This window comes from Pelophylax lessonae, assembly GCF_965119305.1.
Source record: "Pelophylax lessonae genome assembly, chromosome: 4".
NCBI lineage: Eukaryota > Metazoa > Chordata > Amphibia > Anura > Ranidae > Pelophylax > Pelophylax lessonae.
Window position 1 is genome coordinate 23,148,536 of NC_138771.1, and position 12,368 is coordinate 23,160,903.

At 44.2% G+C, this 12,368-nt stretch overlaps 1 protein-coding gene across 1 annotated transcript in view; it reads right to left on the reverse strand.

Annotated features, from left to right (window-relative positions):
• Nucleotides 1–12,368, reverse strand: part of PDCD7 (programmed cell death 7) — a gene marked incomplete at its 5' end in the record, with an annotated part of 127,183 nt that overhangs the window by 55,721 nt on the left and 59,094 nt on the right. Inside the window, 2 exons of the mRNA XM_082253462.1 lie at nucleotides 1,074–1,805; nucleotides 4,836–4,994. Of these exons, the coding sequence (XP_082109588.1) occupies nucleotides 1,074–1,805; nucleotides 4,836–4,994 (891 nt within the window). The remainder of the gene's footprint in view (nucleotides 1–1,073; nucleotides 1,806–4,835; nucleotides 4,995–12,368) is intronic.

Sequence of the window (12,368 nt, forward strand, 5' to 3'; positions counted from 1 at the left end):
GCTAAAATAAAAGCAACAATAATAGATAAAAGCACAGACCAGCCTATATATGTAAATAAATTAATAAATATATATATATATAAAGGGGAGCGTGAGACCGTAGACTTCCGGGTTGGCGGAACGCTGGCGTGGAGCGGCATTCTATCCACCATACCAACCGATACTGTGATTGCAATTGAAGGCGAACTGTTCATGCGATATGGAGTAAGTGAAATTTTAACAATAAATTGTTGATTTTACTGGCTTACTGCACTATGAGAGTTTCCTTTTTATTGCATTTGGGTGTCCTTTAATCGGAGCTCCATCAATACCTGGTCACACATCTCTATTGGCGAGAGGATATTTATGTGGATAGCTTGGAGTTATTGTGGATACTAATGCTGATTATGACCCCCTATAATCAAGGGGTCATATACTTCTGGTAAAGAGTATCTATTAAGAGCGATGGGTGAAGGTGTGGAGGTGAAGGTTTCACATCACTTCTATCAAGTCTATGCTTGAAACATTGCTGCGATTAACCATTTAATCACCTTGATTTTTAAGCACTTTAATGGACTTTATATATATTTATTCATTTATTTTCATATATAGGCTGGTCTGTGCTTTTATCTATTATTGTCGCTTTTATTTTAGCTACTGATGGTTCTTAAAGTGGAGTTCCACCCAAAAGTGGAACTTCCGCTTTAGGTATTCTAACCCCCTGACATGCCACATTTGGCATGTCATTTTTTGGGGGGGGGGGGGGAGTGGGTACCTAGTTTTGACAGGTACCCGCTCCCACTTCCGCTCGGAGCGCCGCGGCGCCCTGAACGGAAGTTCTCCTCTCCCCCTCCCTCCCTGCAATCTTTTGGGACACGTCAGAGGTCCCAGAAGATTGCCGGCCAATCAAGACTTTAAGATCTGCTACTTGAGGATATTTATCCTAAATTGTCTATTACTGGACCAAAATCTTATGTAATGTCTCTGCAGCTTACTGATATTATGGTATATACATAATTTATATTGTTTTCTTCTAGTTTTAGAATGTGTTTTTTGCTTCCTATGACATCATGTGGTAAACAATCAAACCTTACCATGTTGGTGGGCTTGTGGCAGCGTATCGGTGGGATGGAGCCAGCACTGTGTGGTCTTTTCTGACAGCAACATGTTGAAGTTGGAGGTGGTGTAGGGCTCAAAGGGCATCCGCAGCAGTTGTTTCTCTGGTGCTGGCCCTGTGGAGATAATCTACCTTCAGAGCTTCCCTTATGGGGATGAACCAAGGATGCAATTCTCTTGTTTGCTGCTTCCACCTCACTCCTAAAACTGTGTGGGGGGGTCAAGGACATTCTCTTTTTAATGTGGGATGGTGGAGATTCAGCATGAGAGCAGCGGCATTTTGGTGGAGGGCTTGGCAGTAAGGGAGAAGTACGGGGCCTAGGAGTCCACTGTGGCTGAGGGCTTCTACAGATACGAGCCCTGACTTCTCTCTGCCGAGCCTCCATCTCACTTTCCTCTGAAGAAGAGTATTCATCATCCTCCGAGTACCCATCATCCTCAAAGAGTTTTTCATTTTTTTCTGTGTTCTCTGTTTCTCCCCGGCTGCTTCGTGGGCGACTAACGTGGACATCAGGTATGCTTAGGCTTCTAGACCTCCACATAGGCACAGAAGGTCTCTGGGGACTGTTACGTCTGGTCTTAGGAACCCCTTTTCCATCATGCACCATCCAGTATGAAGGAGCTGTAGGTCGGATATTAGATGTGGAGGCTTTTCGACCATACATTCTTTCTACCCAATCGAGGATCTTCCTCTCTACAGAGAAATCGTGCTGCAGCAAAAGATAGAATACAAGAAATTGCATGACTTACTTTAAGAAAATACATTTTTTTTTATACTCTACCTTAGACATGTTTGGACGTAAATGAGGACTCTAATTGGAAGCCTGGACTGAAAATAATGACTGATGAAATCTGATTGGATGTGATAGGGTAACAGATTTTTTTCTTTTCTTATATACTAAATCAGTGGTGTTCAAAGTGTGGCTCTTTAGTTGCCTTTATCTGACCCTTGGGGACTATGCCTTCCACTGATACGAGGCACCATTCGTCCCACTGACAAAACCAATCAGGCATCATTCCTGCCACTGACACCAACAATGGGGAACTATTCCTCCCACTGACACCAATAATGGCTCATCATTCCTCGCAATGTTATAAATGTCGGAACACTATGCCTCCCAATGACACCAACGATGGAGTACTATTTCTCCCACTGACACCAACAATGGGGCAGTATTCCACTGATTGATACCTACAAGGTGGCACTATTCCATCCATTGGCACCAATGATGGTTCACCGTTCCTCTCACTGATATAAATGTTGGAACACTATTCCTCCCACTGACACCAACAAAGGGGGCACTATTCCTCCCACTCCACTGACACCAATGATAGCGCACGATTCCTCCCACTCCAATGACACCAATGATAGCGCACGATTCCTCCTACCGATACCAATGATGGGGCACTATTGCTCCCACTGACACCAATGATGGGGCACTATTCCTCCTTCTACTAACAAAAGAGATTGTTTACTGACTCTGGGGCATTTTCTACTCCCACTAGCCACAGTCCAGCCTTCTAAAAAATCTGAAAAACAGGCCCATGGTACGAAAGTTTGAAGACCCTTGTACTAAATTAAGTGAATGTTGAATTTTTTTTTTTAGAGAATGCAAAAGCTTCCAATTTATCACAAATAAATATAACTACTGATACGGAACTCATATATATATTGCTCTTATAATGGGCTGGGTCAGGGTTTGCTTATTCTCTTGTCCCAATCAGCTCCTTCTCTAACAAAGCTTGTTTTCCCAATAGACATATGTGGGTGACATTTAGGATTTTTTTTTTTACTGACCAACAATGTAAAACTACTGCTGTGGAGGGAGAAATAACCAATAGCAACTTATCTTTCTACTGAAGTCTGCTCTCGGATTGCTTGATGTTGGACTGGATGCTTCTATGCACCTTACTGAAAGAGCATGTGAGTTGCAGTGTTCCTATGTCATTGCTAATTGTTTTTTATGCCTATTGAGGAAGGAAAGTTTCTATTGCAGAGAACATGGTTAAGCCCCTGTTCGTGTGAATCCCACAGGAACAGCATCACATTCCTGTGCAATTCACATATGATTTAGTGCGGTGCAACTTAAGCCCATTCATTTTGAATATGCTCAAATCGCACCAAATAAGTGCGGGCACCTTTTTTGGAGCCGCACCGCAACTGGATCTTATAGTCGTTTTGTACCATGCGATCTGGTGCAGGCAAACCGCACTTCCTTTGCAATGTGATTGGGGTGTCATTAACTTTGCATTGACACCCACAGCAGATTGCAAACACAGTGAGATTGCAATGCGGTGTGGGAAACGTGCAGGGATCGCTGTGTTTCCAGCACCGCATATGAGTGAACCTAGGCTAAAGGTACAAATGCATGGAGTCAAATTTTCACTAGATATGAATTTTGATCCAATCATAAGACAATTGTGAAGGTGACAGAAAAGATCAAAACAGATAAGAGGCCATCAATTGCATGTTACAGAGCAGTGGTTGTCAATATATGGGTTAAAGACTGGGCTCCAAATTGAGAGCCTGACATCACCAAAGGGCCACACATAATGTTCACTATATATAATGCTTGGAAGGAGTGTCCAAGACTGCAGACCTATTAGAGGAAATGAAGGTCATTCAGGATACATTGATGGCTGGGGAGATGCTGCAGAAGACAATACGAAACTGGGAAGATGTTACATGAGGCTGGTAGAGATCAATGCTATTACCCTAATCAATGTTCCAACTACAGACTGCTGAGGTCCGAGGGCCGCACATACCAAAGGGCTGCATGTTGGGCACCAGAGTAAAAGAGGCAAGCTAGAAAGCCTTTGGTGATTCCTTTGATATCGCAATAGGCATAGGTTATATCATGCACATGGCTGTATGGGGATTCTTCTTGACAAACACTACCTAGGGTTGCCACCCGTCCATGATTCACCCGAAGAGACCTGGTTTTAAATTGTGTATCCGGGTTTTAGACTGCTTGAAACTTGGATACAATATTCAGAATGGACAGTAGCTCCCCAAGTAACCAAGTACCACAACAACCAAGTGCATGGGTGTGCGCACTGTCCCCACCCCGGGACAGGAGAGGAGAGAGGGCTTGAACTGCTCCTCCTCCTGCCCCTACTCCTCTGTCTGCCTACCCACACTCCAATCTGCTGCATTCGGTGCCTCAGGAAAGGGATGTGTGGGCTGAAAATTCTAAGATCAGCAACCAGCAGATACATTGTGGATGAATGGTGTTGATGTCTGTGCCTCCATCCTTGGGTGAGTGAACTCACCATCCAATGTCTGTGACTGAAATCTCCCCCCTCCCTTCTCTTTCCTGCCTCCATGCGAGTGAATACACTAAGGTAAGGGGAACTCAGATGTAAGGGGTGCCCTGTAGACTCTGATGTAAGGGAGGCTTTGAGAACGTTAATTTAGGGGGAATGCTGGGAACTTTGATGCAAGTGGGAGATTTGGTAAGCAGAAACCCCCCTAACATAAGAGTTCCCCATTACACAAGAGTCCACAGCTTTCCCCCTAAAAAAGGGGCTGTGCACTGCAAAAGTGTTCAGGTTTGGCTTGACGAAAAGGTGGCAACCCTAACACTACCCCATACATGCACATGGGATAAAAAAAAGAATTGAAGAATCTGATTATTCCTTAATAAATAGATCTTACATTGTATACCTTGGCACTACAATCCAGCAGAATGTACCATGCATCACTATTAATACACTTGCTGTTTGCCTTCCTGACTTACCAGAGTACACATCAATATCTCACTGCAGTCTGGGACATTGACATCTGAGAAGCTAGGGGTCCCATCGTTGGAAGAGGAGACAGGTATGAATCCATCATAGAATTTGAATGGCACGTCATCCAGGTAACTCATTACTCTGGGGATTTCAATGGGTGAAGCCTAAACAATGATAAATAAATTAATGTCTTCTGGTAGAAGGGCAGGATTCTTATTCATTGCGTATTTGCGTAATAACTGAACTGTTCATGATTGTGTATCTATCAACATTCTTTTATGAAATCACAGCAACAAAAAAAATAGCCACATCTTACTACACCGTATCCTAGGGCAGTGGTGGTCAACTTTCCTAATATGGGAGCCTCAAGTGCGGCCCGTGACATCACCAAAGGGCCACACATAGAATTCAATAAATAATCAGGGTCAGAGACAGCAGACACACAACGGGATATAGTCAAAGACTATGGGCAAGATACGGTCAGAGACTGCAGACATGATAAAGAGATGGTCAGAGACTGCAGGCATGATGAGATGATACAGGAGATTATTCGAGACTGCAGTCATGATACATGAGATCGTAAGAGACTGCAGACTTGATACAGGAGATCGTAAGAGACTGCAGACTTGATACAGGAGATGGTCAGAGACTACAGACATGATAAAAGAGATAGTAAGAGACTGCAGACTTGATACAGGAGATGGTCAGAAACTGCAGACATGATACAAGAGATGGCAGAGACTGCAGACATGATACTAGAGATGGCAGAGACTGCAAACATGATGCAAGAGATGGTTGGAGACTGCAAACATGATACAAGAGGTGGTCAGAGACTGCAGACATGATACAAGAGATGGTCAGAGACTGCAGAGACGATACAAGAGATGGTTAGAGTTTGTAGGACAAGGGTGTTCAACCCCTGGCACACAAAGCACTCTGATGTGCCCCGTGACCTTAAACCAGGGAAGCGCATGCCCATGTTCTGGGATGGCGGATCGGGAAGCCCAGATTGCGATCAGCAAGGTCGCCAACCCACCATCCCAGAGCTTAAGGATGGAGTGCAGTGGAATAACTTCTTTACAGGATGTCTCCAACTTACAAGCTGACCTCAATGCACTGTTTCATTGGGCAACTATGTGGCAAATGAGGTTTAATATTGATGAATGTAAAGTTATGCACTTGGGGGCTAAGAATTTGCATGCATCATACATACTAGGTGGAGTAGAACTGGGGGAATCCATAGCGGAGAAGGATCTGGGTGTTCTGGTAGATCATAACTTTAATAATAGCATGCAATGCCAAGCTGCTGTTTCCAAAGCAAGCAAAGTCCTTTCTTGTATTAGGAGAGGCATGGCTTCCAGAGAGAGAGATATAATTTTGCCCCTGTACAGATCACTAGTAAGACCTCATCTGGAATATGCAGTTCAGTTTTTGGCACCAGTTCTTAAAAAGGATATCAGGGAACTGGAGAAAGTGCAGAGAAGGGCAACCAAACTGATAAGAGGCATGGAGGACCTCAGCTATGAGAAAAGATTAGAGGAACTGAATTTATTCTCTCTTGAGAAGAGGAGATTAAGGGGGGATATGATCAACATGTATAAATACATAAGGGGTCCATATAGTGAACTTGGTTTTGAGTTGTTCACTTTAAGGTTAACACAGAGGGACAAGGGGTCAATCTTTACGTCTAGAGGAAAACAGATTTAGTCTCCAAATACGGAAAGGTTTCTTCTCCGTAAGAGCTGTGAAAATGTGGAATGGACTCCCTCCAGAGGTGGTTCTGGCTAGCTCACTAGATTGCTTTAAAAAAGGCCTGGATTCTTTCCTAGGTGTACAAAATATCAATGGGTACTAAATTTTTTTTTAGGTAAAGTTGATCCAGGGAATATCCGATTGCCTCTCGGGGGATCAGGAAGGATTTTTTTTCCCCTGCTGTAGTAAATTGGATCATGCTTTGCTGGGGGGTTTTTTTCGCCTTCCTCTGGATCAACTGCGGGTATAGGATTGTGTATATGGGATTGTATGGTTGGGTTTTCAATACTGCTTTTTTTTTTGGTTGAACCAGATGGACTTGTGTCTTTTTTCAACCTCACTAACTATGTAAATATATATAAAAGTGCATTGAGCCGGCGCGGGAGCGAGGATGCTTCATCTGTCCCAGGCTGTGATATCACCAGAGTGATATTATAACTGAAGAATCAACGACTTATCACAGAGGAATAATCAGGTATATATATATATATATATATATATACAGTATATATACACACACAGTATCTTGCAAAAGTGAGTACACCCCTCACATTTTTGTAAATATTTTATTATATCTTTTCATGTGACAACACTGAAGAAATGACACTTTGCTACAATGTAAAGTAGTGAGTGTACAGCTTGTATAACAGTGTAAATTTGCTGTCTCCTGAAAATAACTCAAATCACAGCCATTAATGTATAAATCGCTGGCAACAAAAGTGAATACACCCCTAAGTGAAAATGTCCAAATTGGACCCAAAGTGTCAATATTTTGTGCGGCCACCATTATTTTCCAGCACTGCCTAAACCCTCTTGGACATGGAAGTCACCAGAGCTTCACAGGTTGCCACTGGAATTCTCTTCCGCTCCTCCATGATGACCTCACGGAGCTGGTGGATATTAGAGACCTTGTGCTCCTCCACCTTCCATTTGAGGATGCCCCACAGATGCTCAATAGGGTTTAGGTTTGGCCACTCCATCACCTTTACCCTCAGCTTCTTTAGCAAGGCAGTGGTCGTCTTGGAGGTGTGTTTGGGGTCCAGTCTCCGAAGGGAGGGGGATCATGCTCTGCTTCAGTATGTCACTGTACATGTTGGTATTCATGGTTCCCTCAATGAACTGTAGCTCCCCAGTGCCGGCAGCCCTCATGCAGCCCCAGACCATGACCCTCCCACCACCATGCTTGACTGTAGGCAAGACACACTTGTCTTTGTACTCCTCACCTGGTTGCCGCCACACACGCTTGACACCCTCTTAACCAAATAAGTTTATCTTGGTCTACTCAGACCACAGGATATGATTGCAGTAATCCATGTCCTTAGTCTGCTTGTCTTCAGCAAACTGTTTGTGGGCTTTCTTGTGCATCATCTTTAGAAGAAGCTTCCTTCTGGAACGATAGCCATGCAGACCAATTTGATGCAGAGTGCGACGTATGGTCTGAGCACTGACAGGCTGACCCCCCACCCCTTCAACCTCTGCAGCAATGCTGGCAGCACTCATACGTCTATTTCCCAAAGACAACCTCTGGATATGACGCTGAGCATGTGCACTCAAACTCTTTGGGCAACCATGGTGAGGCCTGTTCTGAGTGGAACCTGTCCTGTTAAAACGCTGTATGGTCTTGGCCAGCATGCTGAAGCTCAGTTTCATGGTCTTGGCAATCTTCTTACAGCCTAGGCCATCTTTATGTAGAGCAACAATTCTTTTTTTTCAGATCCTCAGAGAGTTCTTTGCCATGAGGTGCCATGTTGAACTTCCAGTGACCAGTATGAGAGAGTGAGAGCGATAACACCAAATTTACCACACCTGCTCCCCATTCACACCTGAGACCTTGTAATACTAACGAGCCACATGACACCGGGGGGGGGGGGGGAATGGCTAACTGAGCCCAATTTGGACATTTTTATACTTAGGGGTGTACTCACTTTTGTTGCCAGCGGTTTAGACATTAATGGCTGTGTGTTGAGTTATTTTGAGGGGACAGCAAATGTACACTGTTATACAAGCTGTACACTCACTACTTTACATTGTAGCAAAGTGTCATTTCTTCAGTGTTGTCACATGAAAAGATAGAATAAAATATTTACAAAAATGTGAGGGGTGTACTCACTTTTCTGAGATACTGTGGAACCTGTAGATCAGAATTTAGGATTGTTCAACTGGGTAATGAAACCCATTTGCGCATAATGGTAAATCAAGTCCTGACTGTGTTTACTCTGCACAGCAGGATTGCTTGGCATCGGGCATAATCCAATACAGATCTTATACTGTACTGTCAGATGTTCCTGGCAGGATTGTGGCTGAAATGTTGTTGATCTTTTTTTATTGAATCTTCCTGTTATGTTTCTCATCAGAACACCTTACCTAATATTTTATTGACAGCAAGCCTGTATACAGCGTTTGCAACATTTGCTTTAATTACAAAACCAGGGTACACCAAAAGAAAAATGTAAAGACAAGACTATAATGCATAGAGACATTATAAACCTCCCAACCTCCCAAAGTTCCTTCAACACATGCAGTGCTGTATTTTGGCCTAGGCCAACAAGGCCCAGGCCTAGGGCGGCACTTTGCAGGGGGGCAGCAAAAAAGCCCCCCCCCACCCCCTCCACCTGAGACTCTATTGGCCATTTGTTGCTAGAGCCACCTCTCCCCCCCTTCTCTCTCATCCCCCTTTCTCTCTCTCTCTCCCCCTCTCTCACACCTCTCTCTTTCCCTCTCACCCCCCTCTCTCTCTCTCTCTCACCCCCTCCTCTCTCATCCCCCCTCTCTCCCTCCCCTCTCACCCTCTCTCTCTCCCTCTCTCTCTCTCTCACCCCCCTCTCTCTCTTTCATCCCCCCTCTCTCTCTCTCTCCCTCACCCACCCCCCTCTCTCTCTCCCACCCCCTCGTGAGATCTCAGTGGTTCATGCTGGGACTTGTAGTCCTTAAATTTTGGAGGGAGTCACATCCGATAAAAAAAAAGTGAGGCAAATTTACATGGGGGGGGGGGGGGGCACCCAATTTTAGTCTTGCCTAGGGCAGCACAAAACTAAAATACACCACTGAACACATGGTATATCTCAATTCTATAAAGCCCTTATAGGTCTTCGTTCACCTTTATATCCGGATTTTCTTGATAAATGGCAATCACATCCTACATCTTTCATTAACGGATACTCAGAAAGATACGATTCTATCATTATCAAGTACCTCCTCAATTTCATCAAAAATGACAGAAATTAATTACAAATTAACCACTTGCTACCCGGCCGCCGTCAAATGAGGGCAGAGCGGTGCAGCTATTGTTCTGGGATGCCGTCATATGACGGCGCACCAGAACAGCACGACCCTGATCTCGGTAAAGAGTCAATGACATGACTCTTTAGCCATGTGATCGGCTGTGTCCAATCACAGCCGGTCACATGTAAATGAGGAAGTGCCGTTATTCGGCCCTCCTCGCCTCACACTGTCAGACTGTGAGGCGGGGAGAGCCGATCAGCAGCTCCTCCTCAAAGGGGAGACAAGGACGGGTAATCAGGGCACTGATTATCAGTGCCATGATTACACAAAATGTAAATTAAGTGCAAGTTACTGCCCACCATCAGTGCCCACAGTGCCCGCCATCCGTGCCCACAATCAGTCCCCATAGTGCTGCCAGTCAGTGCCCATCAGTATGGTCCATGGCCATCTCTATGATCCTGGAAGGCCGGGAGTGACATCAATTCCGGTGTTCTGTTGAAATAGCCAACTCATCAAAATCTCCAACCACGTCACTTCCGGTGCGGCCGAGTCACAATCAGCTGGTGTGACGTCAACACTGCGCATGTGCAGATCATCGGTGGTCCAGGAAAATTATAGAACACCGCCATGTTGGTACACCTAAAACATTTCCAATTCCCCGTCCTATTGGTAAACTCAGGAAAACAGCGGCCGCTCATTGAAACTTTATTATAACATGGTGGCCGGTCGGCAAAGACCCTTTCATAGAACTATGGCAGAAGATCAGCTGGTCCCGAGTTTACGAATAGAAGGGGAAAACATAAAACGAAATCGAAATTTGCTGCCAAAATTAACACCATTTATGAGGCATTATCGACCTCATTTATTGGATACAATACAATCTGATTTTACAAGCTCAGATTTACAAACACCAATGTAATGTGAATGCCTAACTCAACAATCTGTTCAATATGTATGGATTCAGGCAAGTTCTTTTATTACAATGTTGAGAGTAGAGCTAAAGGAGACTCCCTTATGTGTCTTGTTTTCACTAATTCCTATTGTTTCAGTCGAATAACAAGGGATGCATATATAAAAATGTGAATAGCAATTCATCCATAGAAAGTGCCTTTACATTCCTCCTGTGAGAGGGGGACAGGAAAAAATAAATGTGGTTAGGTCATTTCCTGTACTGGTTGAATGGTTTCCATTGGTTTAATCACTTCTGGATCGGAAGGATTTTCTCCCTTAATGAGCAGGCCATATTTTGCGATTCGGCACTGTGTTACTTTAAAAGAAAATCGCGCAGTTGTGCGACGCTGTACCCAAATAAAATGTATGTCCATTTTTCCCCACAAATAGAGCTTTCATTTGGTGGTATTTGATCACCTCTGTGATTTTTATTTTTTCCGCTATAAACAAGAAAAGAGAGACAATTCTGAAAAAAAAAACCAATATTTTTTACATTCTGCAATATAACATCCCCCCCCCAAATGTAAAAATCTAAATTTTTCATCCTTTTAGGTCAATTTGTATTCTGCTACATATTTTTGGTAAAAAAAAAAAAATCGCAATAAGCGTATTTTGATTGGTTTGCGCAAAAGTAATCGCGTCTACTAACTAGAGGAAAGATTTATGTCATTATTATTTATTTATTTATTTTTTACTAGTAATGGCGGGGATCTGCGATTTTTTGCGAGACTGCGACATTGCGGCGGACAGATTGGACCCCTAACTGACATTTTTGACACATTTGCTGTGACCAGTAACATTACTACAGTAATCAGTGCTAAAAATATGCACTGTTACTGTAATAATGACACTGGCTGGGGAGGGGTTAACACCAGGGGCGATCAAAGGGTTAAGTGTGAGCCTAGGGTGTGTTTTCTAACTGTCGGGGCGTGGCTTGTGAAATGATCACAGAGACCTGTGATCCTATATATAGAAAGATCACAGGCGCTCTGTGATCATTTCAGAGAGAAGAACGGTCAGCTGTGTTTACAACAGCTGACCGTTCTTCTCTCTCAGTGGGGAGCGATCGCGCGTGCCCCGGTGGAAATCGCGTGACCCACGTAGGGCTACGTCGGTTCGCGCAGGAGGACCAGCCTGCCGCAGTAAATGAGCGGCGGGCGGTCCGGAATCAGTTAAAAAGGAAAATATAACATTTGGCCACTAGATGGGGCTAAAAATCATTCCATCTACAAACTAGTGAGTGCATATGAAAATATTCAAGGAAGCACAGGAAATAGCCGCACAATGGCCACCCTATAGCAGATTTACTGCTACAGGACGGCTGTTCTGTGCGGAATCACGTATATATACTTGATTCTGCATTTCCGGGCAGGGGGAGTGTGCCGGTGCCGCTTCTGCTGTGATTAGTCACAGCAGAAACCGATCAGGGGGTGCCGGTCAATGGATGTCCGTCGGCACCCGCTGATCATCGAGAAGAGAGGCTGGGCGTAAACAAGGCAGAGCTCCTTCCTGACAGCAGGGATGTGATGGATTTTGTTTTCACGGTAAAGCACATCCCTTATTAAAATCAGCACACAGTACACATAAACACTGGCTAGGCACACATTTAACCC